Source organism: Symphalangus syndactylus, chromosome 8 (assembly GCF_028878055.3).
Source record: "Symphalangus syndactylus isolate Jambi chromosome 8, NHGRI_mSymSyn1-v2.1_pri, whole genome shotgun sequence".
Lineage (NCBI taxonomy): Eukaryota > Metazoa > Chordata > Mammalia > Primates > Hylobatidae > Symphalangus > Symphalangus syndactylus.
The window spans coordinates 43,315,296-43,333,122 of NC_072430.2; the positions used below are offsets into that span (position 1 = coordinate 43,315,296).

At 47.6% G+C, this 17,827-nt stretch overlaps 2 protein-coding genes across 2 annotated transcripts in view; one reads left to right on the forward strand and one right to left on the reverse strand.

Moving 5' to 3' along the window:
• Nucleotides 1-17,827, forward strand: part of HEATR4 (HEAT repeat containing 4) — a 357,461-nt gene that overhangs the window by 221,646 nt on the left and 117,988 nt on the right. The window lies entirely within an intron of this gene.
• ACOT4 (acyl-CoA thioesterase 4) lies at nucleotides 10,692-16,391 on the reverse strand. Its single transcript, XM_055288878.2, has 3 exons — nucleotides 14,019-16,391; nucleotides 12,514-12,716; nucleotides 10,692-11,409 (listed from the first exon to the last, which is right to left on the reverse strand). The coding sequence occupies exons 1-3, from the start codon at nucleotides 14,473-14,475 to the stop codon at nucleotides 10,804-10,806; spliced, it is 1,266 nt and encodes a 421-aa protein (XP_055144853.1). The 5' UTR covers nucleotides 14,476-16,391; the 3' UTR covers nucleotides 10,692-10,803.

Genomic DNA, 17,827 nt, shown 5'->3' on the forward strand with positions numbered 1-17,827 from the left:
CAGCTGTGCCTGCTTATTAGAAACTGCACGTTTTCCTCCCCCCTGTTTCTTGAAGGGCTCCACCCTGAGGCCAGTAATCCGATTTAGAAACTGGCTGGCTGGGCATGGTGGCTCATGCCTGTAATCCCAGCACTTTGGGAGGCCAAGGCTGGTGGATCATTTGAGGTCAGGAGTTCAAGACCAACCTGACCAACATGTTGAAACCCCGTCTCTACTAAAAATACAAAAAAAATTAGCCGGGCGTGGTGGCGTGTGCCTGTAGTCCCAGCTACTTGGGAGGTTGAGGCAGCAGAATCACTTGAATCTGGGAAGTGGAGGTTGAAGTGAGCTGAGATCACACCATTGCACTCCAGCCTGGGCAACAGAGCAAGACTCCGGCTCAGAAAACAAAACAAAACAAAAAACAAGAAACTGGGCCAGGTGCAGTGGCTCATGCCTGTAATCAGCATTTTCAGAGGCCGAGGCGGGTGGATGACCTGAGGTCAGGAGTTTGAGACCAGCCTGGCCAACATGGTGAAGCCCTATCTCTACTAAAGTTACAAAAATTAGCCAGGCATGGTGGCAGGCGCCTGTAGTCCCAGCTACTTGGGAGGCTGAGGCAGGAGAATTGCTTGAACCCAGAAAGTGGAGGTTGCAATGAGCTGAGATTGAGCCACTGCAGTCCAGCCTGGGTTATAGAGAGAGACTCCATCTCAAAAAAAAAAGAAAGAAACTAGCAAATGAAAAATCTTACAACTACTGGATTTTCTTCTGTCTGTTTGTGTAGTTGTATATATGTGTTATGTGTGTGATGTTTGATAAAAGGACTCTAATTAATTGGCTTAAAGAAAAATAAGCATCTGCTCGGCGTGGTGGCTCACGCCTGTAATCCTAGCACTTTGGGAGGCCAAGGCAGGCACATCATGAGGTCAAGAGATCCACGGCCGGGCGCGGTGGCTCACGCTTGTAATCCCAGCACTTTGGGAGGCCGAGGCGGGCAGATCACGAGGTCAGGAGATCGAGACCACAGTGAAACCCCATCTCTACTAAAAATACAAAAAATTAGCCGGGCGTGGTGGCGGGCGCCTGTAGTCTCAGCTACTCGGAGAGGCTGAGGCAGGAGAATGGCGTGAACCCGGGAGGCGGAGCTTGCAGTGAGCCGAGATTGCGCCACTGCACTCCAGCCTGGGCGACAGAGCGAGACTCCGTCTCAAAAAAAAAAAAAAAAAAAAAAAAAAAAAAGAGATCCAGACCACCCTGGCCAATATGGTGAAACCCTGTTTCTACTAAAAATACAAAAATTAGCTGGGTGTGGTGCTGCGCACCTGTAGTCCCAACTACTCAGGAGGCTGAGGCAGAAGAATTGCTTGAACCCGGGAGGAAGAGGCTGCAGTGAGCCGAGATCGCACCACTGCACTCCAACCTGGCAACAGAGCAAGACTCCATCTAAAAAAAAAAAAAAAAAAAGAGGCCGGGCACGGTGGCTCACGCTTATAATCCCAGCACTTTGGGAGGCCAAGGCGGGCGGATCACGAGGTCAGGAGATCGAGACCACGGTGAAATCCCGTCTCTACTAAAAAATACAAAAAAATTAGCCGGGCGTAGTGGCGGGCGCCTCTAGTCCCAGCTACTCGGAGAGGCTGAGGCAGGAGAATGGCGTGAACCCGGGAGGTGGAGCTTGCAGTGAGCCGAGATTGCGCGACTGTACTCCAGCCTGGGCGACAGAGCGGGACTCTGTCTCAAAAAAAAAAAAAAAGAAAAAAAAGAAAAGAAAAATAAGCACTTCAATCAAATATTTTGAAAGAAAAACTATAAGGCCGGGCGCAGTGGCTCACGCTTGTAATCCCAGCACTTTGGGAGGCTGAGGCGGGCGGATCACGAGGTCAGGAGATCGAGACCACGGTGAAACCCCATCTCTACTAAAAATACAAAAAAAAATAATTAGCCGGGCGTGGTGGCGGGCGCCTGTAGTCCCAGCTACTCGGAGAGGCTGAGGCAGGAGAATGGCGTGAACCTGGGAGGCGGAGCTTGCAGTGAGCCGAGACTGCGCCACTGCACTCCAGCCTGGGCGACAGAGCGAGACTCCCTCTCAAAAAAAAAAAAAAAAAAAAAAAAAGAAAAACTATAATGCCTTTTAGTTCACGTGACTTTAGTAGTCTTTGGAAAATAAAAACAGTTTTAAAGATTATTAGTAAAATATGGGAGGCTGAGGTGGGTGGATCACGAGGTCAGGAGATCGAGACCATCCTGGCTAACACGGTGAAACCCTGTCTATACTAAAAATACAAAAATTAGCAGGGCGTCGTAGTGTGCACCTGTGGTCCCAGCTACTCAGGAGGCTGAGGCCAGAGAATCACTTGAACCCAGAAGGCAGAGGTTACAGTGAGCCGAGATCGTGCCCCTGCATTCCAGCCTGGTGACAGAGCGAGACTCCGTCTCAAAAAAAAAAAACCCAAAAAAACAGATTATTGGTAAAATACAAATGTCTTCAAAATGTAAACATGTGTTCTAAATTACGTTCAAATATTAGGTTTGCCAAACTAAGGTCATAAACTGCTTCTTTGGCTTTTTGAAAATTGTTCAACTTGCCTGCTTTACAACTTGGTGAGGCCTGGGGACATATGGAATTAACCACACCCCCAGCTGTGCTGGAAAGAGTCAGACCATATTTGCACCTAGTACATAATTTAAAAAACTTACCAGGTTTTACATTAAAATTAAAAATTGCTAAGAGTCATCATTGTAACATATAATTAGGACTACTAAAAATAGTTTCACATGCAAGGTGTGTGAGGAGAGTGAAATGTGTTTTTGGTAAAAGATTATAAGAAGGCATGGGAATGTAAATTTTTGTAAACCTTTAACATATTTAACAGGCTTCCCAAAATCAAATTTCAGCCTCAGAATTGTCTTTTCTCATCTCTAAATTTGAGATGCTACAGAGGGCCCCTGAAGCGTTTAAAAGAGAGGTAAACAGGATTATTTGACATGGTTAGTTACATGGGAAGCATTGTCAAAATAAAAAAAAATTTACTCTTATTCAAGTTATATTTTAGTGAATGATATTAATATATGTTCCAAAATTGTATGGAATTTCTACGTTCTAATATGTCTGAGTATATGCTATCAATTGTATAGCAATTGAGTATATGTATAATTGTAGCCTGTCAGGATCCCTGGGGGACTGAACAAAGGGGGGCGAACGCGGGAATAAAGAAAAGAGACAAAAGAATATGTTTGGAAGAAGGGGTCAGGAGGCAACTTGCCTCTAGTGGACAAGGGCCCTGAGCTTTACACATCCCTCTGTATTTATTAGGCAAAAGAGATAGTGAGAAGCGGGGTGGAAGAAGGGGCCAGCTGCTTGGTCTAGAGTAGTCTTGCAAGACTGCATTCTCTAGATGTCCCAGTAAATAACCTCAAGGAGCTCGGCACCTCTAGGGCAGGCACAGAAGTGAGTTTACCCACATGCTGTATTCATGATAAACAGTTTGCTGTTTGATCATGTAGCCTCCAGTGGAATGCTAGGTTGGTCATGATCCCTTTGACCTTTTCGGCTCCCAACACATAATTATGTTGTTAAGCCAGGTGCAGTGGCTCATGCCTGTAATCCCAGCACTTTGGGAGGCCAAGGCAGGCAGATCACAAGGTCAGGAGTTCAAGACCAACCTGGCCAACATAGTGAAACCCCGTCTCTACTGAAAATACGAAAATTAGCCAGGCATGGTGGCGAGTGCCTGTAGTCCCAGCTACTTAGGAGGCTGAGGCAGGAGAATCGCTTGAACTCAGGAGGTAGAGGTTGTGATGAGCTGAGATTGTGCCACTGCACTCCAGCCTGGGCAACAGATCGAGACTCCGTCTCAAAAAAATGAAATAAGGTAAAAAAAAAAAAAAAAAAAAAAAAAAAGCATAATTATGTTGTTTTTGTAGACCACAGAAATGACCAGCTTTCCTTGTCAAAAGTGTTTTAACTATCACTATTTAAAATCATTTGGCCGGGCACGGTGGCTCAAGCCTGTAATCCCAGCACTTTGGGAGGCCGAGGCGGGCGGATCACGAGGTCAGGAGATCGAGGCCATCCTGGCTAACACGGTGAAACCCCATCTCTACTAAAAATACAAAAAATTAGCCGGGCATGTTGGCGGGCACCTGTAGTCCCAGCTACTCGGGAGGCTGAGCCAGGAGAATGGTGTGAACCCGGGAGGCGGAGCTTGCAGTGAGCCGAGATCGCACCACTGCACTCCAGCCTGGGCGACAGAGCAAGACTCCGTCTCAAAAAAAATAAAATAAAATAAAATAAAATCATTTGAGGCCGGGCGCAGTGGCTCACGCCTGTAATCCCAGCACTTTGGGAGGCCAAGGCGGGTGGATCACGAGATCAGGAGATCAAGACCATCCTGGCTAACACGGTGAAACCCCGTCTCCACTAAAAATACAAAAAATTAGCCGGTCGAGGTGGCGGGCGCCTGTAGTCCCAGCTGCGCGGGAGGCTGAGGCAGGAGAATGGCGTGAACCCCAGGGGGCGGAGCCTGCAGTGAGCCGAGATTGCGCCACTGCACTCCAGCCTGGGTGAAAGAGCGAGACTCCATCTCAAAAAAAATAAATAAATAAAATAAAATAAAATAAAATAAAATCATTTGAATTCCATGGTCTAAGATAAATTATCTGTAGAAACCCATTGGTTATCAGTGCTATGCACCTAAATTAGAGAAACAACTGGTATTCAAGAGGACATATGTCCAATGTTAAGCATGGACTCATGGAGAACCAGGACGGCTGCCTTGTCCTTCTTGAGTCCCTAAAGGTTTTGTTATTAAAGGTTATGCTTTCTATGACTCATCATGGGAAAGACAAAATGATCCAATTTAAACATATATTGCTGTGCTGACTTATAAATTGCTAAAGTAGTTCTTTTTTGAGACAGAGTCTCGCTCTGTTGCCCAGGCTGGAATGCAGTGGCGCGATCTCAGCTCACCGCAATCTCCGCCTCCCAGGTTCCAGCAATTCTCCTGCTTTAGCCTCCCAAGTAGCAGGGATTACAGGCATGCGCCACCATGCCCAGCTAATTTTCGTATTTTTAGTAGAGATAGAGTTTCACCATGTTGGCCAGGCTGGTCTCGAACTCCTGACCTCAAGTGATCTGTCCACCTTGGCCTTCCAAAGTGCTGGGATTACAGGCATGAACCACCACACTGACCTGCTAAGGTAGTTTATAACCAATGTTTGGTTTGTCAAATCCATATTTTTGGGAAGACAGTCAAAGCTTCAGGTACGTTTACCTGATGGGTCATTTAAACATTTACAAAAATATTTCATTTAATTGTCATTTTCTTTTTTTTGGAGACACTCTGTCATCCAGGCTAGAGTGCAGTGGTACAATCTCGGCTTACTGCAATTTCCACCTCCTGGGTTCAAGCAATTCTCCTGCCTCAGCCTTCTAAGTAGCTGGGATTGCAGGCATGCACCACCACACCCGGCTAATTTTTGTATTTTTAGTAGAGATGGAGTTTCGCCATGTTGGCTCGGCTGGTCTCAAACTCCTGACCTCTCAGGTGATCCGCCCGCCTTGGCCTCTCAAAGTGCTGGGACTACAGGCGTGAGCCAATACGCCTGGCCGAGAAGTTCTTAAACAGATTTCTGGAGGTGTATTTTGTCTGGTGGAGTGAAATCCACTGATTTTTAGAAAACCCCACAAAGTTTTTAAGAAAAAATTGTTCTGGCTGGCTGGGTGCGGTGGCTCATGCCTGTAATCCCAGCATTTTAGGAGGCCTAGGCAGATGGATCACCTGAGGTCAGGAGTTTGAGACCAGACTGACCGACATGGTGAAACCCTGTCTCTATTAAACATAAAAAATTAGCCGGGTATGGTGGTGGGTGCCTGTAATCCCAGCTACTTGGGAGGCTGAGGCAGGAGAATCGCTTGAACCTGGGAGGCAGAGGTTACAGTGAGCTGAGATCATCCCACTGCACTCCAGCCTGGGAAACAAGAGCAAAACTCCGTCTTGGAAAAAAAAAAAGAAAATTGTTCTGGCTGAAGAATAATTCCAGTTCCACTATGAGCTGGAACTTAAAAGGTAGAGAATACAAAATTAAAAGAGAACTTTGAACTCCCCTTTTCCATCTAGGAGGCAGGTTAAATTTAATTGCTAACTCATTTTCTTATGGAAAATAAAGGTTTCAACTCAGGAGGTAGAACCAAAAGCTACAGAGAACAACTCACAGAGAGTAAATTGAACACTAATGAAGGAATTGGCAGCATGTTCTCAGGTGTGTTTCAGAGTTGCTACAGGCTAGTGACAGCTGTGTGCCACATTTTCCCCATTTTTGAACAGGACTGTCTATAGAAGGTATCTTATACTTCTCCCACCGTTGTATTATGGACATGCATCTGTGAGGATAGCTAGCTTGTTTGTTTCAAAGCCGTTCAGACTGAGAAGAAGGATATTTAAGGAGCTATACCCAAGGGACTGTTCTGAGCCTCATCTATACCTGGATCTGATATAGATGATGAAATATTGGACCTTCAGTCTGAGTGTGATGCTATAATGAAATGAGATTTTTGGGGAGAGGGTATAGACAAGGAATGGGTGTTATTTTACATGTAGAGGAATGTATGGCCAGAAGGCAGACTATATTTTCCAAAGATGGTTACAATTATTTCCCATTCCACATGCTCTTCTCCAGAACCTTGCCACTCTCCTTTCAAGAGACAGACTATGCTCTCCTTGAACTTTGGTTAGCCTTTGACTGCCTTGTTCAATAGAGCATGGGAGAGTGATAGTATGTATAATAGCTTCCAAGACAAAGCTGAACAAAGGTCATGCAATTCTGCCTTGCTTGGTAGGCTCGCTCTTGGAGACGCTACTTTTATGGCAGGGAGGTTGGTGCTGGCTGTCAGTTGGGAAATCAGGAAGGGATATGATTTAGGAGATTCTCAATTTCTCTCCATCTGGGCCTTCTTGCTAATTACTTGGGCTGAGTTTCAACCCCTCAGTCAAATTGCCCCAGCCTGTGCCATTTGGAACAGCAGTGATCCGTTCCTACTGAGTCCTGTCCCATTTGCAGACTCTTGAGAAAAATACATGGTTAGTGTTTTAAGCTGCTGTTTTAGGGTGGTTTGCTACACAACAATAGATAACTGAAACTCACCTGAAAACATTGTCACATAAAACAAAAACAATCTATTTTGCTCACAAATCTGCAGTTTGGACAGGGCTTGAGAGGGACATCACTGCTCAGTGGAGGTTATGTGAAGTCTCCACCGAGATTTAAATGGCTGCGGGCTAGAATGATCCAGACGTGTTTTTCACTCACATTTCTGGCAGTTGGGCTTAGATAACTGAGATGCTGACCACAATTGGGACTGTCACAGGAGTGCCTGTGGTTAGCCTATACATGTATTTTAAGCTTCCTCACAGCATCACAGCATCACATCCTCAAGGTAGTCAAACTTCTTTTTGTTTTTTTTTTTTGAGACAGAGTCTTGCTGTGTTGCCCAGGCTGGAGTGCAGTGGTGTGATCTTGACTCATTGCAACCTCTGCCTCTCAGGTTCGGGAGATTCTCCTGCCTCAGCCTCCTGAGTAGCTGAGATTACAGGCACCCAACACCACACCTGGCTACTTTTTTGTATTTTTAGTAGAGATGGGGTTTCACCATGTCGGTCAGGCTGGTCTTGAACTCCTGACCTCAGGTGATCCGCCCACTTTGGCGTCTCGAAGTGCTGGGATTACAGGTGTGAGCACCACAATGCCTGGCCTAATTTTTATATTTTTAGTAGAGATGGGGTTTCACCATGTTGGTCAGGCTGGTCTCAAACTCTAGACCTCAGGTGATCTGCCTGCCTCGGCCTCTCAAAGTGCTGGGATTATAGGCATGAGCCACAGGGCCTGGCTCAAACTTCTTACATAGCGGCTGAAGCTCCAAAGGCAGGTGTTCCTGGCAAACAAGGTAGAATCCTCATGGCGTTCTATGACCTCGCCTGCAAAGTCACTGCCGCTCTACTCTAGTGACTGAAACAGTCACAGGTTCATCCAGATTTGAAGGGAGGGGACATAGGTCTCCCATCGCTCTTTTTTTTTTTTGAGACGGAGTCTTGCTCTGTCGCACAGGCTGGAGTGCAGTGGCATGATCTCGGCTCACTGCAAGCTCTGCCTCCCGGGTTCACACCATTCTCCTGCCTCAGCCTCCCAAGTAGCTGGGACTACAGGTGCCCACCACCACACCCGGCTATTTTTTTTTTTTTTTTTTTTTTTTTGTATTTTTAGTAGAGACGGGGTTTCACCATGTTAACCAGGATGGTCTCAATCTCCTGACCTCGTGATCCGCCCACCTCGGCCTCCCAAAGTGCTGGGATTACAGGCATGAGCCACTGCACCCAGCAGGTCTCCCATCTTTTGATGAGGGAAATGCCAATGAATTTACAGCTATGTTTTAAAATTACCATAAACAGGCCTGGTGCGGTGGCTCACACCTGTACTCCCAGTACTTTGGGAGGCTGAGGCAGGTGGATCACTTGAGGTCAGGAGTTAAAGACCAGCCTGGCCAATATGGCAAAACCCCATCTCTACTAAAGAAATAAAAGGCCAGGCGCGGTGGCTAATGCCTGTAATCCCAGCACTTTGGGAAGCCGAGGCGGATGGATCACAAGGTCAGGAATTTGAGACCAGCCTGGCCAATATGGTAAAACCCTGTCTCTACTAAAAATACAAAAATTAGCCAGGCATGGTGGCAGGCACGTGTAGTCCCAGCTACTTGAGAGGCTGAGGCAGGAGAATCGCTTGAACCTGGGAGGCAGAGGTTGTGGTGAGCCGAGATTGTGCCATTGCACTCCAGCCTGGGCTACAGAGCAAGACGCCTTCTCAAAAGAAAAAAAAAAAAAAGAAAAAGAAAAGAAAAAAAAAAAAAAAAAGAAATACAAAAATTAGCTGGGTGTGCTGGCACATGCCTATAGTCTGAGCTACTTGGAAGGCTGAGATAGGAGGATCACTTGAACCCAGGAGACAGAGGTTGCAGTGAGCTGAGATCGTGCCACTGCACTCCAGCCTGGCCAACACAGCAAGTCTGTGTCTCAAATAAATAAATAAATAATGGCCGGGCACAGTGGCTCACACCTGTAATCCCAGCACTTTGGGAGGCCGAGGTGGGTGGATCACAAGGTCAGGAGATCGAGACCATCCTGGCAAACACAGCGAAACCCTGTCTCTATTAAAAATACAAAAAATTAGCCAGGCGTGGTGGCGGGCACCTGTAGTCCCAGCTACTTGGGAGGCAGAGACAGGGAGAATGGCATGAACCCGGGAGGCGGAGCTTGCAGTGAGCTGAGATTGCGCCACTGCACTCCAGCCTGGGTGACAGAGCGAGACTCCATCTCAAAAAAAAATAATTAATAATTAATTAATTAATTAAAATTACCATAAACAGTTTTACTGTGATAAGCATGCTTTTTCTTTATATTTATTCTGCCTGGCATTTACAGTTCTTCTTGAATATGTAGCTTGATGTCTTTGACATCAGTTTTGGAAATTTCTCAGCCATTATCTTTTCAAATACACTTATATTAATAAATGCTATGTAAGCTGGGCGTGGTGGCTCATGCCTGTAATCCCAGCAATTTGGGAGACCAAGGCAGGTGGATCACTTGAGGTCAGGAGTTCGAGACCAGCCTGGCCAACATAGTGAAACCCTGCCTCTACTAAAAATACAAAAATTAGCCAGGCATGGTGGCACATGCCTGTAATCTCAGCTACTCAGGAGGCTGAGGCAGGAGAATCGCTTGAACCCAGGAGGCAGAGGTTGCAGTGAGCTGAGATGATGCCACTGCACTCCAGCCTGGACAACAGAGTGACTCTGTCCCAAAAAAAAAAAAATAATAATAATAAGAAGAAGAAATGCTATGTAGTGTTGATGTCAAGGAGACAAAGGAGTGATTCCTCTAGGATTACCACAGTATGATTTTCCAAGGTCTATTCTTTTTTTTTCTTTTGAAACAGGGTCTCGCTCTGTTGCCTGGGCTGGAGTGCAGTGGTGCAAGCACGGCTCACTGCACCAATCTTGACCTCCCGGGCTCAAGCAATCCTCCCACCTCAGTCTCTCGAGCTGGGACTACAGGTGTGTACCATGTTTGGCTAATTTTTGTAGGGATTGGGTTTTGCCATGTTGCCTAGGCTGGTCATGAAATCCTGAGCTCAAGCAATCTGCCCCTCTTGACTTCCCAAAGTACTGGGATTATAGGTGTGAGCCACTGTACTCTGCCCCAGGGTCTGCTCTTAGAGATAGGAAGTGAGAGGGAAAATAGATCGTAGTCATTCACCCTTGGAAGAGAATACAGACTTAACTATTCTAGAGACAGGTCTCATCTCCTCCTGTCAAAGGATTCTTCTCTGACCTTTATAGAGAAAAGGTCAGCCGCCTTTCCTTATATTAACACCCCTCTGTATGTTTCTGGCCAAAGAAAATTCTACCCTGCTACTGATGGTTGAACAGCAAACATTAGGTGACCATTCTTTCACAGTGATGGAAAAAGTCACCAGCTTTAAAGCTCACCTATGACTCAAAGCATTAACTAAAAAAATCTAGAAGGAAACACAAATGTTAACTGGTGGGAATGTTTTTCACTTATATGTGTCATATGCCTCTTAATCTTCTACAACAAGCAAGTTACATTAGTAAAACTAAAGACAAATCTTATTCAACAAAGTTACGTAAAATAACACCATTAATGACAAAGACATGCCTTTAATGTTATCCAGGAGACAGCTGATTCACATAGGGTTACTGAACACTAGAATCTGATCTTGAATCTCTCATGTCAACAACAGAAAAATGCATTACAATTTAGGGAAAGCTGTTTTCTGGGTACATCCCAGGTGTTTGCAGAAGAAGGCTAGAATTTGCTTCCAGGCATCTACCTGGGCCTTAGAATGGGCCCTGGGCTCCCCACCCCACATCACATGTTTGTTCAGTAATCTGTGAAGGGAAGCCGGGCACATGGGGAAGTAAGGAGGCTCGATGTAATGCCCAGTCCCAGGATAACAGATGATCTGGGGTTTTTCCTTTCCATGGGCCTGTAACCGTTCAGAGACTGTTTGGGCGTACAACTCACTTCTCCAGTTATGGTCATCCTGACCAACAATGAGCAGGATGGGCCCCTGGGCCTTCTCTATTGGAATCATGCTGGGGTTCTCATACCCTCCTACGAGAGCATTCCTTATATCCACGATGTCCACGAGGCCTGAGAAAGCTACCTTGATTCTCCTCAGGTCATGGCCCAATGGTGGAATGCTACTGTGCTTATAGTTGATGGCTGTGTTCCCACTGATCCCAGATCCATTGATGGAAACTGTGGCTGAGACATTCTTCAAGAATGAGGCCATTGAGAGACAAATATCAGCTCCTAGAGAAATGCCCAAAAGCCCAATGCCTGGGCCTTTTACCTGGAAGAAAAGAAGAGAGAAGAGTTGAGTCAACAACTTATCCAGACTGGGCGCGGTGGCTCATGCCTATAATCCCAACACTCTGGGAAGCGGAGGCAGGCAGATCACTTGAGGTCAGGAGTTTGAGACCAGCCTGGCCAACATGGCAGAACCCTGTCTCTATTAAAAATACAAAAAAAAATTAGCCGAGTGTGGTGGCGCACACCTCTAATCCCAGTTACCTGGGAGGCTGAGGCAGGAGAATTGCTTGAGCCCAGGAGGCGGAGGTTGCAGTGAGCCGAGATTGCGCCACTGCGCTCCAGCTTGGGTGACAAAGCGAGACTCTGTCTCAAAAAATAAAAAAAAAAAATTATCCAATTCAAAAACATTTTTCTAACATGCAAACAGAGATGCTGCTAGCTTTAATCTGGGAATCATCCACAAGAAAATCAACCTCAGCTGATAGGGGAATTTCTTCCCATGTGCAGAATATCTGGCTGAACACACGGCAAACAAATTTTAAAATCACTGAAAAACTTGGAAACTGATTATAAACATTTCAGAGAATTATCCACTAGAGAACGCTGAGCCACGGAGCCCATCAAGTTCAGGGCCACATTCAGGTAGGTCTGACTGAAGTCTTCATGTGGCAATGCATCCAATAGTGTGGAACCAAGTTCTGTTTCAAGATGTGAACCATTCATCAGATCATTTGCCATATGTATTGGCAAATGATTACAAAGCAAGACTTCAGAGTAAGTAAGTTCGTTCTTGGCTTCTGAAAGGGGTGGACGAGTTCTGACCAAAATCTGAGAACATACTCTGACATCAGGAAATTAAAATTTAAAAACAAGCATGCAAAGACAATAGATTAGAAATTCAATTTGCAATATACAGATAATATTTAATATTACTAAATAAAATCTCATGTGGATTTTACAATTAATTCTATATCACAAATTCATGTGACGGAAAAAGTGGAAATAGGCACCTTAAGCCAAGGAAGTCTCCAGAATAAATCTTTGTGAAAGAGGAACAGAGCAGCATTTCTGCACATGGTACAGGTTACACTCTCTATGGAGATATTTCTAGAGAGACTGATTAAATAAAGGACATGAGGAGAACCTGGGGATGTTGAAGCATGTAGCATAGGGCTTCTTCGAAGTACTCCAGGGATATGTTGTCCATGTTATTGGGGAGATCTTCAAAGTTATAATAAGCTAGAGCCAACGTGGCAAAGCCATGGCCAGCAAGGAGGCTGGCTCGATATTCCAACAGGCCCCCTCCAATACCAAAGATGTCAATGATCCCTGGGAAGGGTCCAGGTCCTAGAGAACAAAATATTATAAATGTAAGCCATTATACAATTTAAAGAATTTGCTTTCCTGGCTGGACACAGTGGTTCATGCTTGTAATCTCAGCACTTTAGGAGGCCAAGGCAGGAGGACTGCTTGAGGCCAAGAGTTCCAGACCAGCCTGGACAATGTAGTGAGACCCCATCTCTACAATCTTTTTTTTTTTTTAATTAGTCAGTGTGGTGGTGCATGCCTGTAGTCCTACCTACTTGGGAGGCAATGGAGGGAGGATCACTTGAGCCCCGGAGGTCGAGGCTGCAGTGAGCTGTGACCACACCACTGCACTCCAGCGTGGGCAACAGAGACAGACACTGTCTCAAAAAAAAAAAAAAAAAAAAGAAAGAAAAAGAAAAGAAAAGAAAGAAAAGAAAAAAATTGAAACAAAACTTTATGTTCTGTTGCATCAGCCCTCTGGTTTTTAGTGTACTGATATTTCAGATGTCTATGTAGAAAGGGAGGAAAGAAAAAGAAATACCCAGAGATGGTTTTAGGTGAGAAAGGCAGTGGAGTCTGAAGTGTGACCTGTGGTAAAGCAGGACACGAAGAAGTGGAGAAGAGACTCAGTGTGCCTAGAACACTAGAGAAGACAACATGGTAATAGCCTCATTCACTGTCATCATTCTGTCTTAGACAAGTCAGGCTGATGCCTGTAGAGATCTGTAGGGTAGTGATTAATAGCAAAGTGGATAATGTACCTGACGACCTGAACCCGTTTTTTCATCTGCAGAATAACAATACCAACTTCATTGGGATATTATAGAGACTAACTGATAGAATGCAAGTAAAAACCGTAGTACACGGCCTAACAAAAAATCCTTTTTTTTCTTTTTTCTTTTTTTGAGACGGAGTCTCGCTCTGTCGCCCAGGCTGGAGTGCAGTGGTGCGATCTCGGCTCACTGCAACCTCCGTCTCCCGGGTTCAAGCGATTCTCGTGCCTCAGCCTCCCGAGTGGCTGGGACTACAGGCGTGTGCCACCACGCTGGACTAATTTTTGTATTTTCAGTAGAGTCGGAGTTTCACCATGTTGTCCAGGCTGGTCTCAAACTCCTGATCTCAAGTGATCCGCCTATCTTGGCCTCCCAAAGTGCTGGGATTACCGGCGTTAGTCACCACGCCCTGTACCAAACCCTCTATTTTGGTAGAGTGACCACTGACATAGTCAATACTAGCTTCTCTGACCTTGCTCCGGAACCAAACCAGTGCTAAATCAGCACTGGAAAGCAACGGAGACTCAGGCCACTGACGCTCACACCTCCCACCAGCAGCGCGGCTCACCTGGCGGCAGGAAAAGCGTGGCGCGCACCCGGCCCGCTCGCACCGACTGGCGCCGCACCCCGGGTGGGAGGAAGTGGCGCTCGTGCCGCGCCTGGCACATCAGCCGTCCAGGCTCGGGGTCGTGGCCGTCCAGCACCTCCAACTCCACGACAAAGGGAATCTGTACGTCCCGCTTCAGGAAGCGCCAAAAAGGCTTCTCGGGTTCCAGGGCCCAGAGCAGCCCCATGGGCTCGAGTCCCGCGAAGCTGCCGCCCAGCGCGGGCGCGCGCTCCAGGTCCAGCTCGCCGCGGGCGTCGGCGCAGTAGCGCGCGTGGGCCCGGAAGAGCGCGCCCTTCTCGTCCCGCAGGGACGCGCGCAGCGTGACCCGCTGCTCCGGGGCCAGGCCGCGCACCGCAATGCGCACGGGCTCGTTCCAGCAGCAGCTGCCTGGGGGCTCCAGGATCAGTGTTGCTGACATCTCGGAGCCGGAGCGGAGAATCGGAAGGTCGAGGCCCGAGACCCGTCCAAGATCGTGGCAAGCGCGCCGAATGTCCGGACGGCGTCAGGCGTCCCCTGGTGCCGGAAGCTGCCTGTGGCTGCGCAGTCCCAGAAAGCCCCTGGGACTTCAGACCGGTTAACTCGGCGCTCCGGACTCGTCTGAGGCAAAAGTAGCCAGGCTCCTCTCCAGGATCGTCTCCTCGGGCCCCGCGGCGCGCAAGGTGTGGCGCCCAACCCACCCCGTAGAAAGCCTCTCTGCCTCACACCACCCTCTGTTGTTGGAATGAAAGTTGTTGGATGATCAATTTGTGGTGAAATCAGAGGCGAATGAGATCGAGCCAAATTCCAGCCTTTCATGGTCCATGGAAGGTTTTGTTTGTTTTTAACTTTTTTTTTTTTTTTCAAACGGAGTCTCCTCTGTCGCCCAGGCTGGAGTGCAGTGGCGCTTCGGCTCACTGCAGCCTCTGCCTCTTGGGTTCAAGCGATTCTCCTGTCTCAGCCTACCGAGTAGCTGGGATTACAGGCGCGCGCCACCATGCCCGGCTAATTTTTGTATTTTTAGTAGAGAGGGGGTTACACCATGTTGGCCAGGCTGGTCTTGAATTCCTGACTTCAAGTGATCTTCCCTCCTTGGCCTCCCAAAGAGCTAGGGATTACAGGTGTGAGCCGCTGCGCCCGGCCTGCTTTTTTGTTGTTGTTGTATTTGAGACAGGGTCTCTCTCTGTCATCCAGGCTGCAAGGCGGTGGCTCGATCACAGGTCACTGCAGCCTCGACCTCCCAGGCTCAAGTGATCCTCCTGTCTCAGCCTTTGGAGTAGCTGTTACTACAGACAGCGCACCACCATGCCACGTTAATTTTTAAATGTTTATTTTTAGAGAGGAGGTGTCACCCTGTTTCCCAGGCTGGTCTCGAACTCCTGAGCACAAACTATCCTCCCGCCTCTGTAGTCCCAAAGTGCTAGTGATAGGTGACAGCGTGCTGGCTGCCCTCGCTCGCTCTCGGCGCCTCCTCTCGGCCTTGGCGCCCACTCTGGCCGCACTTGAGGAGCCCTTCAACCCGCCGCGGCACTGTGGGAGCCCCTTTCTGGGCTGGCCAAAGCCGGAGTCGGCTCCCTCAGCTTGCGGGGAGGTGTGGAGGGAGAGGCGCGGGCTGGAACCGGGGCTGCGCGGGGCGATTGCAGGCCAGCACGAGTTCCGGGTGGGCGTGGGGCAGTGAGGGGCTTAACACCTGGGCCAGCAGCTGCTGTGCTCGATTTCTCGCCGGGCCTTAGCTGCCTCCCCGCGGGGCAGGGCTGGGGACCTGCAGCCCTCAGTGCCTGAGCCCTCACCCCCGCCCCTGCCCCGAGCTTCTGCGCTGTCCCAGCCTCCCCGACGAGCTCCGCTCCCTGCTCCACTATGCACAGTCCCATCGACCGCCCAAGGGCTAAGGAGTGCTGGCGCACAGCGTAGGACTGGCAGGCAGCTCCACCTGTGGACCCCGTGCAGGATCCACTGGGTGAAGCCAGCTGGGCTTCTGAGTCTGGTGGGGACTTGGAGAATCTTTATGTCTAGCTAAGGGATTGTAAACACACCAATCAGCACCCTGTGTCTAGCTCAGGGTTTGTGAATGCACCAATCAGCACTCTGTATCTAATTAATCTAGTGGGGACGTGGAGAACTTTTGTGTCTAGCTCAGGGATTGTAAACGCACCAATTAGCACCCTGTTAAAACGGACCATTCGGCTCTCTGTAAAATAGACCAATCGGCCCTCTGTAAAATGGACCAATCAGCAGGATGTGGGTGGGGCCAGATAAGGGAATAAAAGCAGGCTGCCCGAGCCAACAGGGGCAACCCGCTGGGGTCTTCTTCTACGTTGTGGGACCTTTGTTCTTTCTCTTTGTGCAATAACTCTTGCTACTGCTCACTGGGCCCGCACTGCTTTTATGAGCTGTAACAGTCACCGCCAAGGTCCGCAGCTTCACTCCTGAAGCCTGCAGATCACGAACCGACCGGGAGGAACGAACAACTCCAGACGCGCCGCCTTAAGAGCTGTAACACCGCGAAGGTTTGCAGCTTCACTCCTGAGCCAGCGTGACCACGAACCCACCAGAAGGAAGAAACTCCGAGCACGTCAGAACGTAAGAAGGAACAAACTCCAGACACGCGGCCTTTAAGAACTTAACACTCACTGCGAGGGTCCGTGGCTTCATTCTTGAAGTCAGTGAGACCAAGAACCCACCAATTCCGGGTAACAGGATTGTAGGTGTGAGCTACCGACCGTGCCTGGCCCTCCATGTCAGTTTATTAAAAAAGCTTTTTAATGAAATATAATGTAGGCTGGGCACAGGGGAACACGCCTGTAATCCCAGTGCTTTGGGAGACTAAGACGGGCAGGTCGTTTGAGGTCAGGAGATCTAAACGAGCTTGTCCAACATGGTGAAACCCTGTCTCTACTAAAAATACAAAAATTAGTGGGGTATGATGATGTGCACCTGTAGTCTCAGCGACACGGCAGGCTGAGGCAGGAGAATTGCTTGAACCTGGCAGGCAGAGGTTGCAGTAAGCTGAGATCACACCACTGCACTCCAGCCTGGGTGACAGAGCGAAACTGTTTCGAAAAGGAAAGAGAAAAAAGGAAGGAAAGAAAAGAGAAAAAAGGTAGAAAGAAAGCAAAACTATTGGAGATACTAAAAAGATCGGTAGTTGCCAGGGCTTATGGGGAAGGAGGGATGAATAGTTGAAACACAATTTTTAGGGCAGTGAAACTATTCTGTATGATACTATAGTGGTGGATGCATGTCATTATACATTTGTCGAAAACTGTAGATGTAGAACAAACACCAAGAGTGAACCCTAAAGCAAACTAGAGATTTGGAGTGATTATGTCAGTGAAGGTTAATTGTAACAGATGTACAATTCTGGTGGGGGATGTTGATAGTGGAGCTAAAGGAACTATGCATGTTTTGGGGGTACGGGGAGTATATGGGAAATCTCTACCTTCTGCTCAATTTTGCTGTGAGCCTAAAACTGCTTTAAAATATACGACTTAAAAAAAAGTAAACTGAGATAGCTCAGTTGGTAGAGCATCAGACTTTTAATCTGAGGGTCCAGGGCTCGTGTCCCTGTTCCTTAATTTTTTTTTTAACTTTTTAATTAAACAGAAAAGTAAACGTATTGGATGGAAAATCAGGCATGGGTCTGGCTTAACAGTTGATTGATCCAATGGCTAAATGATGACACCAGGAACCTCTTCTTTCTGTCTTCTCTGCCATTAATAACATCATAAGGTGGCTGTCAGCGTAATTGGGGCCTCATCCTTTTTTGCTTATATTGAGTAGGAGGAAGAAGATTC